The 12,375-nt window shown below is 40.9% G+C and overlaps 1 protein-coding gene across 1 annotated transcript in view; it reads right to left on the reverse strand.

Moving 5' to 3' along the window:
• dchs2 (dachsous cadherin-related 2) overlaps positions 1–12,375 on the reverse strand; it is a 42,628-nt gene that overhangs the window by 22,052 nt on the left and 8,201 nt on the right. The window contains 8 exon segments of the mRNA XM_036137469.1: positions 1,177–1,416; positions 2,768–3,611; positions 3,846–4,015; positions 4,134–4,233; positions 5,692–5,879; positions 5,968–6,362; positions 6,364–6,997; positions 12,050–12,286. Of these exon segments, the coding sequence (XP_035993362.1) occupies positions 1,177–1,416; positions 2,768–3,611; positions 3,846–4,015; positions 4,134–4,233; positions 5,692–5,879; positions 5,968–6,362; positions 6,364–6,997; positions 12,050–12,286 (2,808 nt within the window).

Consider the following 12,375-nt stretch of genomic DNA (forward strand, 5'->3'; position numbering starts at 1 on the left):
CCGCCCTGCAAAAAAAACAATAACAACCCAAAGATGGGTTGTCTTGTGGTGCAGAGTCCTTGATGCAGCTGCCCGAGGTTTGTTCCCCCTCTGCGTTATTTTTTGTGCCTGCTTGTAGAGATTAGTAAAAAGGCTTAGCATACATTTATTTTTCATTGCAGTAATATAATCTCACAGTGAATGTAGAAATTAATGTAGAAGAAACCCAACCTTAACTCTGATTTTATTCAATGGGGAGGGGGGTTATCCCCCATTTGGAAATTACTTTTAACCATTTCTGCCACTATCCCCAGGTTTTGAGTATTTTTTTCACGCAGTCTGTTTGTGTTTTCACCTCTTTACTGATTTGTTTATTAGTCTGTAGATTCTGTCCTTTCCTTCTTGTTTCCTGTCATCAATTAGTTAGAATCTTATTCATTATGGGTTTAGTTACTTTATTCCTGTTTTTGCTAGATCTTTTTTTCTGCCAATATCAGTTCAGTTAGTAGTCAGCTGACTTTTAAACTCTGTTTATTCTTTGTGGTTTCTATATTCTTGTTAGGTTCTGTGTATTCCCCCTTTGTCTCGGCTATGTCATTGCACTCCCTCTCCATCAGCTAATCACTTAATTTTCTCCCTAATTGCTTCCACTTGCTCTCCTCCTTTCTCCTCCATGCCTCCCCTCATGATTTAAACCATTGCTCCTCTTCCTCCTTGTTGGATCCTCTGTTTTTTTTTCCCTGTTCTGGGTTTCTCCTCATTTTGTTCCTGATCCTTGTTACCTTCAGCCTTGCCTGTAAGTTCTGTCCAAACTCTTCATTAAATCATCTATCCACTTCCCCTTGTGGCTGCCTAGTTGTCGTCTGCTTTTCAGTCCAGTAACAACCTCTAAAAACCTATTGGCATGGCACCTCAACAAGTTTCTGTAAAATAAATGTAACTGAAATTTTAGTTTTTTTTGTTTTTATAAAAAACAACTTTACTTTTTAAATTAAAACTGAGTTTTCACCAGTAGAGCAAAACATTTTTCCCCCTCATTTGTGGACAATCTTCATCTAAATTAAATAATTGTTAATTGTTAAATTGTCCATTTATTTTTACCTTTTTTAACACTTAAAAGCATGGCTGGATTGATGAATTACTAACAAATTATTAAAAAAAAGAGAAAAATGTAAGTAAGTAGCTCACGATCATTACCTGAATCCATATCAGAGGCAGAAACTCTGACTACATCCTCTCCAGGGTCTTTATTCTCCGCCACGCTGGCGATGTAGGTGGTGCGACTGAAGACAGGCGGCTGGTCGTTAACATCTCCCACCTCCACCGTCAGAGTCTGGCTGGAGGACAGAGGCGGGACGCCTCGATCAGACGCTCGGACAGTTAGACGGTGGACACGCTGGGTCTCATAGTCCAAAGGGGCAGAGAGAAACAAAAGGCCTGGAAATGATAAGAGATAACTCACAATCAGCTGGGGAAATAATGTTTCAGGAATAATGGCAGAGTTATCTTAAATGAGATGTATTTTAGTTTTTTCTCTGGGCTCTGTTTGTTAAATTTCATGATAAATGGTTTTATTTCTAAAATATGACATACGGCTTTTATACCGAGGTAGTCTAACATTGTCTTCCAGCTTTTTATTATTGCGTTTTGTCACATTACAACAAAATATGTATTCTATTGAGACGTGATAAACCAACACAAAGTAGGGCTCAAATTAAATGTAAGTATATAGCAGGGGAGTGTTTCGTTTTTTTTTTTTTGGGGGGGGGGGGATGCGGGTATAGGACTCTACCAGCTATACGTCTATAAACAAGTACTTTTTGACCTTTCTTCTGTGTAAAACAGCAAAGCTCTGTCAGACTGGATGGAGAGCATCTGTGAACAATATCTTAACGTTTTTACCACAGCCTGTCGATTGGACTGAGGTCCGGACTTTGACTAGGCCGGTCCATTGTAGCTCCGAGTGTAAGTTTAGGGGTGGGGGCTTAAACTCATCAAGGTCCTACAACCTTTAGACACGTCTGTGGTCCAAAACACCTAAATCAAGTTGCTTAATTACTTCCTCAGCATCCAATCAGGTTCCACAGAGTCCTGTTAATGAAATTATTATTACAGCGAGGTGTGTGGAAGCAGAGATGCATCAAAAGCAACAGGACTGGAGTTTGAGACCGATGCTTTCCGGTTGTTTTCCTGTTTATAGTCGAACCTCCATCCCAGGCCCAAGTCTGTTAGCACATTTTCCTCCAGCATATATCTTCATTTAGCTCAATCACTCTTCACATTTGGTCCCATCTGACCCGGTTGAAGACACAAGCCCCTTCTTTTACGTTTGCCCTCTCACCCCTTTTGGCTTGAAGCAAATACTAAATGACCTCTTATTACTCTGAGTTCTCCTTTAATAATGGTTAAATGGTTAATATTCCTGTCCACAGACTCTCCCATATGAGCTGTTGGCAGCTTCTCTGGTTAATCCGTCATTTCCAGATGATGGATTGAAGAGAACTAGATATTGTTCTTTAACATGCTTAACATTTTGTTTGCAAAAAAAAATCATGTATGTTTCCCTTCCAATTTACTTTTTGGTCTTTCATAAAATGCCAACTGAATACATACGGGTCTGGGATTGCAACATGACCAAATAACAAGAAAAAGGTTTGGGAGAATGATGATTTCACACAGTTTATGTTTTGGGCTCAAGAAAAATACTAAAATAATGTAGTTTTAGGGGAACAATAGGTGTTTCTATTTTATACTGATCAAGTAATCATGCAAAAACAAAAACAAATACCAGTTTTCTCCTCCAGTGTGAAGAATCCTTTCTTGTTTCCTGCCACAATGGAGTAGGAGATCTGCCCGTTTTCTCCTTGATCCCCATCTACAGCCACGAAATGATGCAGAAGACTCCCCGCCTCCGTGTCCTCCATCAGCCGGACCGAGTCAGCGGACACAAACACGGGCCGGTTGTCGTTCGCGTCCAGCAGGAAGAGCTGAACCGTCACTGATGTCCGTTTGCGCTCATCCATCCTCTCCGCCTGGTCTGTGGCGGTTACCGTGAAAACGAAAGTGGGAGTGCTCTCGCGGTCTAGCGGTGCTGCGACGGTCATTGCGCCTGTACGTGGGTTGATGTGGAAGGGGAAGTGTGGCGGGGAGCCACTGACCTCGGGCTCAAAGGTCAGGGTGTAGAGAAGAGCGCTGTTTGGAAAGGTGCCATCAGCGTCTCTGGCGTGAAAGCCAAAGGCCAGGGATCCGACGGCAGCGTCTTCCCTCAGCCCGAACCTCAGCAGTTTATCAGGGAACCAGGGCGTGTGGTCGTTGACGTCCTCCACCGCCACGCTCACCAACACGGAGACGTTCACGCCAGCCGACGGACCGGCGTCTTCAGCTCGAACCACCAGGAAGTACTGCGTGCCAGACTCGTAGTCCAGCGGCTGGTTGACGTAGATGTCGCCAGACGTGCCGTCAATCCCAAAGTAAACGCTCCCGTCTCCCTCGGCGATGGTGTACTGAAATCCGCTTTTGTCTGAAAGGCTAACAGAACCGATGACGGTTGCAGGCTCGACATCCTCCCTCACTGAGAAATACCTCAGCGCTTGGTGCTCTGAGCTGCCGTACTGATCCTCCAATCCATAAACCTGCAGAAGGAAAAGCACAAAATCAAAAACATTTTTTTATTCTAAACAGAGGAAAAAGGGAAAACTATTCAAACTGGACAAAGATTAACATAAGCTTTGGTTAAAAATGACACATTTAAAGTCCAGACCTAAATCTAATTGAGAATCTATGGATTGTGGAAAGAAAAAGTAATACTTTTGCAAGGCACTGTAATTCGCCATGACACCTCAAAAAACCCAAATCTGTGGCGGTACCTGTATGTGAACCACTGCCGTTTCCTCCAGAGATGGAGCGCCGCCGTCCCTGGCAGCTATTCTCAAAGTGTAAAACGGTTCAGTGCTCTGACTGAAAAGCTGCGTGGTTCTGATGTCTCCACTTTTACTGTCAATCTCAAAGTGTCTGAGACCGTCTTCCTCTGAGCCAACTGAGAGACAAGGACAGGAGGAAAACATTCAGAATCTCATTGACAGTTAATTTTATATATATATATATATATATATATATATATAATATAATATTTAGAGCACGCATCTCCTACTCACGTGTTACTAGTGAATGGGTGACGGTTCCATTCTCCCCAGCATCCAAGTCTTTGGCAAACATGTTCGTCACCAAGAATCCTGTAGGAACGCCTGCCCATATCTGCAATAAACATAACATGATAATTACATGCACCAGTCAAGTTTTTTTTAAATAGCCTTTTTCATACAGACTAGTGCAACACAAACAATGACAGAAAGTTTATTTCTTAGACAAATCAAAGTGTTATTCAAGGTTACAGACATTAGTGAGAAAACAGGAAATCAATCTAAAATTCAAAATAGACACTACTTAAATTTTAAAAAATCTGATTGAATCATGGAACTTTAATCAGTCTGGATTGCCTTCATCTGCTAATCTTGCAATGTGTACCTTTTTGACTCCATTTGTGTTTATATGTCTGTAAACAACAGGGCTTTGGTACAAGAAGAAAATCAGATTAGTTCTGACAATAGGGGTGTATCGGATCGTAAATCTTAAATTAAATATATGTATAAAAAAGTAAAACTCAAGTAATTTGTGATTACTTGAGTATAATCAAATGGTAGAAAATAAAACTAGTTATAATGATTTAATACATAAAATGCTTATTAAAACAAATGAAAGATCTCAGGGGTTGGGAGTTCCTGCAGTTAAAAAGTAAATCTGCAGCTAAATTTGATTAAACCTGTGGGCAGATTTTTAGCTCTTCTTGCAAATACCAGAAAAAAGAGCATTACAACAAGCAACTGTGCAAGTTATAAAAGTGTTCATTAGAGTTGGTCTAAGAGAGAAAGGGTGAACCTCTGGCAATGATCCTCAGATGATAACCTGCTTTTTGTGAAACGTCTGTTTTGTCCAGATTGAGCTGAAATTAGCTGAAAAACACCAGCTATGACCTCACTTACAAAAAAAAAAACAAAAACATAAAAGATATACTTGATAAACGTCTGCTTTATACCATGAATTATTTTTGTATCAGACACCTATTTGACCCTTTGGATTAGACACGTTCGGGTCCGTTTTCTGTGTTTTCATAGAACCAACAGAACTGTCTTGCTGCAGGTAATTTCAAATGGCGTCACATGGCCATAGATTTAGTAAAAGCAAACTCTTATCTCAGGAAGCTAAAAGTACGGTTCTGAAAATGCTGAAATCTTTGCAAAAAAAAAAAAAAACATCTAAAATTGACAAAATTGTTAGTGTAAAACCTTAAATGTGGATGGTTTGTTTTATTCCATGAAGCGATTGAATGTTTGAGAGCGCAGGGTAAATACTGAATGTGTAATGAGGTACCGGACCCCCACTAGCCGTGACGATTTAGTTTTCTTTGACTAAATCTCTGATCCTAAACGATCAACTGAAGTAACCTGAAAAAAGGCACTTCTAATGGCTGAGGCACGCATCTGAGGGGTGTGCGTCCTTTCCTCCACTGCAACACAGACTTTGGCTTAAATGACCATCAAATTCAAACAGGATTTCAGAGTCAAGGCTCCCCAAAAAAAACGCTATGAACGTTTCCGAACCCTCCGATCAGAACTAAGCTGAGGTCGCTCGTGCTGCCGTCTGCTGTGTTCTTACAGGAACATTCAGCTCTTTGCTGGAAGGCAGATGATTAAACTGGGGCGCGTTGTCGTTGATGTCGGTGACCAGGACGTGAACGTCGGCGGTGGCGTTGAGTCGAGGGTGACCCTGGTCTGTCACCATCACCCTCAGGCTGTGCTGGCTGTGTTGCTCCCGGTCCAGCGCCACCCAGTTGATGATTTCTCCTTAAACAAAGAAGAAGAAGAGAGAAAAGAGCGATGAGAGGATGGAGCCGTGAGCACGGCACGGCGCCGGTAACGGAGCCGTTTCTACCTGTTTTAGCATTGATGCGGAAGTATTTCCCGTCTGAGAGAAGGATGTAGGACAGCTGGCTGTTTTTCCCAGAATCCTCATCCTTGGCCCTGACTGTGCCCACCAGGCCTTTTGGAGAGGATCCCTCTGACACGGTGAAGTAGTACACGTCGCTGCTGAACACCGGGGCGTTGTCGTTGAGGTCTAGCACCTGCACAATCACCGTCGCTGTCGCCGTGGTGTTCGCCAGGGAGGCCTCCCTGGAGGTGGACAACACCCGGAAAGAATACCTTGACTCCGTCTCGTAGTCCAGATTGCTGGAGAGATACAGCCAGCCGGTCTTTGGGTGAACGCGGAAAGGAGGTGGAGAGAACCCAGCTGCGGCCTCTACGGAGTAAGCGAGGCCAGAGTTTAAGGGTGCGATATCCTCGGGTGCGGTGCGCCCTCACCTGGATGACGCGAGAGTCTTTGCGATAGCCTTCACCTATCTCCACCTGGTAGACCAGCGTCTCAAAAGCCAGGCTGTCATCCGCGGCTGTGTGGTCGACGTTAACCGAGAGGGTCAGCGTTGAGCTCAGGGAAGGGTTTCCTTCGTCTCTCGCTGAGATTTCCAGGTCGTGCCTCTGCTGTTGGTTCTCTTGTAAACTCTTATTGAGCGTAACTGTTCCCAGGTTGGGGTCGATGGCGAACATTTCGTTTCTGCTGCTTTTCAGGTGATACTGGACGGCACCGTTGGCGCCGCTGTCGTGGTCATGAGCGTGAGCGATGAACAGCACCGTTCCAGGCTGCGTGTTTCGAGACACCGTGATGGAGTCTCGTCTTTTGGGGAACACGGGGACGTTGTCGTTGACATCGGTGATGGTGATGTTGACCTGGGTGGTGCTGTAAACAGGCGAAGCGTCGGTGTAGGACTGAAGGAACAGCAGGGCATATGGCTGAGACTCGTGGTCCAGAGGTTTAACGGTACTGATAACGCCGGACTTTGGATGTACGGAAAACCAACTGTGAGGGTCTCCAGAAGAGATTCGGTAAGAAACGGTCTCTGTAGCATCTGTAAAGACAAAAAAAAAAAAAAGCTCCTGTAAACATTTGGTGTTTTTATTTATCCCGTTTTAGTTTCATCATGAAAAATATCCATTTATCCAGCAGATTTTTGTTCAGTACTCTATTTCCATGAGCACTTTTTATCAAGCCACTTAACTCTGACCTATCAATTATTCAGGTATAAAACTGCTCCTAAAGAATCAATAATCAAGAGTCTTTATTGTTATTAAGTAACAATATTGAAACTTTGGTGAAACACCGGCTCAGAATTGACGCACAAATAATAATCGTGGAAAACGAAAAATAAGCATTCATATGCCTGAAAGACCAAAAACACACTATGAACAAACAGCTAAGTCCTAAAGTTAAGTGAATAAATGGTGTTGTGTCTACACAGAACAGAACAGCTTTAAAAGCGAGAATTTTAAAACATCTTTTTCTTTTACAAACAGCCTGTAACAAAGACACAATCTGTTGCCATTTCTTTAGATTAATTTATACATTCTATCTTAGAGAACAGCTGGTTTCTAATATAAATTTTGAAAGACCTGCTAAAAGCCTGGCTATCAAGAATATATATATATATATATATATATATATATATATATATATATATATATATATATATATATATATATATATACATATATGTATATTTAATTTTGCATGGGACAGTATAGGCTATAGTTTATATTTTTCTACTATATAATGTTTTTTTAGCATTTAAGAAATGCAAAATAGCTGTCTTACTGCGACCAACCTCAGCAGCGATGGCACGTTGTGAGAGGCCTTGTTTATGCAGCTCAACAATCCTACCACGATCAAACACAGAGAGCTTTTTTGCCATCAAGAGATCTTCACAGTGTGATTACTTGACAGGAAAGGACATGGAATCCACATCCTGTGATATTAAACTTTTGATCAGCTGATGAACAGCCTGTTTGAGTTAAATTGTTGATTTCAATAAATTGCCTGCTCACAACTTTTGGTCTCTTGTTCCCATTTCTTCTTTTTTTAAATTTCGAAGCTCTACTTAGAACCTTCTTAAGATCCAACGGTGCAAAATGCAAATATGTGCAATTTTTAACTGGTCTTACTATTTTGATCAGGAGTGTATCATATAAAGGAGGTTTGTTTCTGGTCCATAATGGGTTTTTTACTGGTTAACAGTAGATCTGTTATATTATGAAATGGTGATCTCTAAATAAAAAAAATAACAGTGTGTGTGGTCTACAAAAGTTAGTCACCAACAAACAGAAACATCCGATTGAGATGAACGCAACTAGACACACACACACACACACACACACACACACACACACACACACACACACACACACACACACACACACACACACACACACACACACACACACACACACACACACACACGGTACTTTAATTACATTAAAGGTCAGAAGATCCCAATAATCTCTATAATCTTCTCAATGTGTATGTTGCGCCTCCACACTGCCTACAAGCCCCTGAAACAAGCAAAGAGCTTAAGAGTGCCCAACCCCCTGCTGTTTCCACTTTAAACTGAAGTGTTAATCTTTAAATTGATTAGACAGCCTGAAATGACTGTCTGGTGTAGGCGAGTTGTTTAGCTGTTTAATGGGGCCTGTGGAGCAGCAAGGTGTCCCTGAAGGGATAATCCTTGAAACCTTGGAAGCTGTAAATGTCGTTTACAGCTCAATAAATGTTGCACAATACCCTGTATATTAACTGTATTTTAACCAGAATAGAAATGATCCTAGAAACTTAGGTCAAACACATTACATAGGTCTCATTTTTTATGCCTTCATTTTCACATTGAAATCATTCAGTTGTGGTCTATATAAAGTGGAACTACAATAATTTGGTCTGAATTATTCATTATTGTTACCCCACAGCCCCTCTTCTACCCCTGGTCTGAGGTGCGTCTGAGAGCAACTCGTTTTGGGGCTGTCTCTTTAAATCCAAGGGACGCACTTTACACCCCGCACCCCCTCCAGGTCGCAGAGCGATCTGCTCAGTACTCTATTGGGTTTCACATGTGTTCAAGTTGCACTTAAACACATGTTCCTCTTATCTGGAAAAAGGCTGACATATAAACGTTTCTGAGAAATTGAGGCTTCAACTTTTCTGCCCTCTTAGAGACTCCAAGTGCACAACAAAAAAGTGGATTTTGCATAATATGTCCCCTGTAAAATAATAAAATACTCAATATGACTAACTATGCGTGGCGGTTAAAAACAACTGCCTCACTTACAAATGTATGAGACCTCCAAGAAACATTTTAGGGACTGTGTTATGTTTTTATGATTTGTTATGTAGGATTGCTCAAAGAGAGCAATAGAAATCTAATGTGCACATCCCTTTAAATTGACTATCTCAAAACGGAGACTTTTTGCTCAGTTATGCGTATAAAGATATAAACATTTAAAAAGCTTTCAGTGTGACCAAGACTGATGTGCTAAAGGCCTTTACCAAAAGCATCTAAACACAATTACAAAGTCGGCCTTCTATCGCCGGAAGAACGTTTCCAGGACTAAAGGACTAATGTCTCAGAAGGGTGTCAAAAAAACAATCCTTGTGTTTATCTTTAGTCGCATTGATTACTGCAACGGTGTTTTCACAGGTCTACCTAAAAAGTGGATCAAACAGCTGCAGCTGATCCAGAACACTGCTGCTCACATCCTCACTAAGACTAAGAAATTCAATTCAATTCAATTCAATTTTATTTATATAGCGCCAAATCATGAAACATGTCATCTCAAGGCACTTTACAAAATCAAGTTCAATCATATTATACAGATTGGTCAAAAATGTCCTATATAAGGAAAGTAGAGCACATCACCCCAGTTCTAAAGTCCTTACACTGGCTCCCTGTATCTCAGAGAATAGACTTTAAAATACTTCAGTTAGTCTATAAATCCCTGAATGGCTTAGCTCATAAATACATCACAGACTTGTTATCAGTGTATCAACCCTCCAGACCACTCAGGTCTTCTGGCTCCAGCCTTCTCTGCAGAACCAGAACCAGAACCAAACATGGAGAAGCAGTATTTAGTTCCTATGCTCCACTGATCTGGAACAAACTTCCAGAAAACTGTAAAAGTACTGAAAGCCTGATTTCCTTTAAATCAAAGTTAAAAACCTATTTGTTTAGAATTGCCTTTAAATGTTATTGTTTTAGTTTGTAGTCCAACTTGTCTTAAACTGTATCAGACCTGCTGCTGTTCCAATGCAATGTGCTTTCCTTTGCAATGTTTTTTCTGTCTCCGTAATGCTTTCTTTTTTTGTTTCGTTAATGTACAGCACTTCGAATTGTCTTATGACTGAAAGGTGCTTTATATATAAAAAAAAAAAACTTGTCCTGCCTTTACCAAGACATTAGATTGAGATAAAATAGTCTTTCACCTTGAAGATAATACTTCTGTAATTGTTCAAATGTAATGTTAATGACCCTTCAGCTGCTATGAAACACTTTATGCATGTCAATATGTGTCGAATAACAATAATGATCTTGAAATTATTACCTTTTTGCTAGAATTAAGTAAGCCTCTGAAATGAATGTAAACTTGCCTTAGGTTGAGAGCCACAGCTAGGGCTGGGCGATATAGGTAAAAAATAAAGTATCTGATTTTATTATCCCAAATCTGATTAATCGATTTTTTTTCCTCTCCGTTTTGCGTCACAAAAAGAAATTATTTTAAAAACTTGCTTTCATTTCAAGTATTTCGTCAGGGAGTTGACCTGAATTCAAAGAACAAAAAAGCCAAGCTGTGAAACATGCTGGTAAAACAAGATGGTTTTATTAAAACCATTAAATCTTTAGAAATTGTAAATTCAAATTAATCGATTAAATCGGTTTATCGCTCAGCCCCAGCCTGAGCTGTTCTTGTTTTTTGTTTTGTAAGTTGCTCACTCCACAAAACCATAACCAAGAGATTTTAAAAACCCAGCAAAACCCAGACTAAGGGCTGTGGATGAGCTTCTAACAGCCTGCTGCAGGTGTCACTGTATGGATGAAAGTAAGTCCTTGGTATAAATAAAACTAAATTAAGGTTGTTTACCACTAAGTGTCTGTAGATCAAGACAAGTTGCAACCGGGCCCTTCCTTTCACCTCTCCACCGTCGCCTCGGATGCACATATTTATAAGGGATAAAAACACAGCAAAACAGCTTCACCTCCCAGAGGAACATTTCTAGTGAAGAAGTAAGTAACTCATAACTTTATAACGCTGTTAGCAAGAGAACATTTTGATCTGCGCTGCTCTGACGGTGGCATTTTAGGGCACGGAGGGGCTGTGCCCTGAGTGGCAACTGTTCACATGCACGTACACGCATGAGCGGCTATATAAACAAGAGACTGGAAAACAACATGGAGAAATGTGGTGTAACATCACACCATAGTCCATCTAAAATATTACCTTTACTTCTTCACATAGCTATCTTTTAGTTCTTTCTATCTAAAATAATGAAATTTCGCTTATCGTCTCTTTAAGTAATTTTGCACTCATGGAGACCAGAGACGGGTCTGTAAATCATTAGAAGCTCTGCCGTGTCTATAGATGGCACCAGAAGGAATAAGTCTAATAGTTTACGGTACTTGCTCCCGGGATGTCAGTTCCTTGTGAGTCAGATCATTTACATACTCATTGGCAGTCTGTATAAGTATTGCATTATGTCCAAACTGCATCAGCTCCCCTGGTTAGAATGTGATGCTTAACTTTTCTTTAAGAAAATGTTTCAGAAGCAGGTTCTATTTTTGTTTGCTTGTGTCTAATGATGTTCGCTTTACAGTCTGATTCGGTTGCACATGATTCTCTCCATGTAGCTTTGAAATGTTTGATTGTCTTCGGTTGGTCTAGTTCGACTCCTTAACAAAAAACTATTCATTAGTTTAAGTTTTTGGGTTTAGAGGGGCAGTTGAACATAATTTATTTTATTTTTTTGCACATAAAATAACTATATAAGATTTTTCTGCATGCATTCATCTCACTATAATCTGATTAGCACCACTTACAGTCAACTTCTGCTTTAATCTTTGGGGTTCAGGGAAGGACGTACTCACCGGCTGGGTTGCTGGCCTCCACACCCCCCACAGATGTTCCCACCGGTGCATCTTCTGGCACCGTAAACGTGTAGCGCGACCTCTGGAACACAGCTGGAGCCTGAGCACTCTGTACAACATTGATGGTGACTTTTGCAGGTCGCGGTGAAGCCAGGCCATCTCCGTCCTCTGCTGTTATGAGGAGTTTCATGCTGGCTGCACCCAAGTGAGTCAGAGAGGAGTTCAAAAAGAGCATCCCTACAAAACATATTAAGAAATCAATCAGGTTTACTGGCGTGTGGCGGTATGCATTGCCAATTTTAATCAGGAAGCTGTAAAAGTAACAG

The sequence above is a fragment of the Fundulus heteroclitus genome, chromosome 5 (genome assembly GCF_011125445.2).
Source record: "Fundulus heteroclitus isolate FHET01 chromosome 5, MU-UCD_Fhet_4.1, whole genome shotgun sequence".
Taxonomy (NCBI): Eukaryota; Metazoa; Chordata; class Actinopteri; order Cyprinodontiformes; family Fundulidae; genus Fundulus; species Fundulus heteroclitus.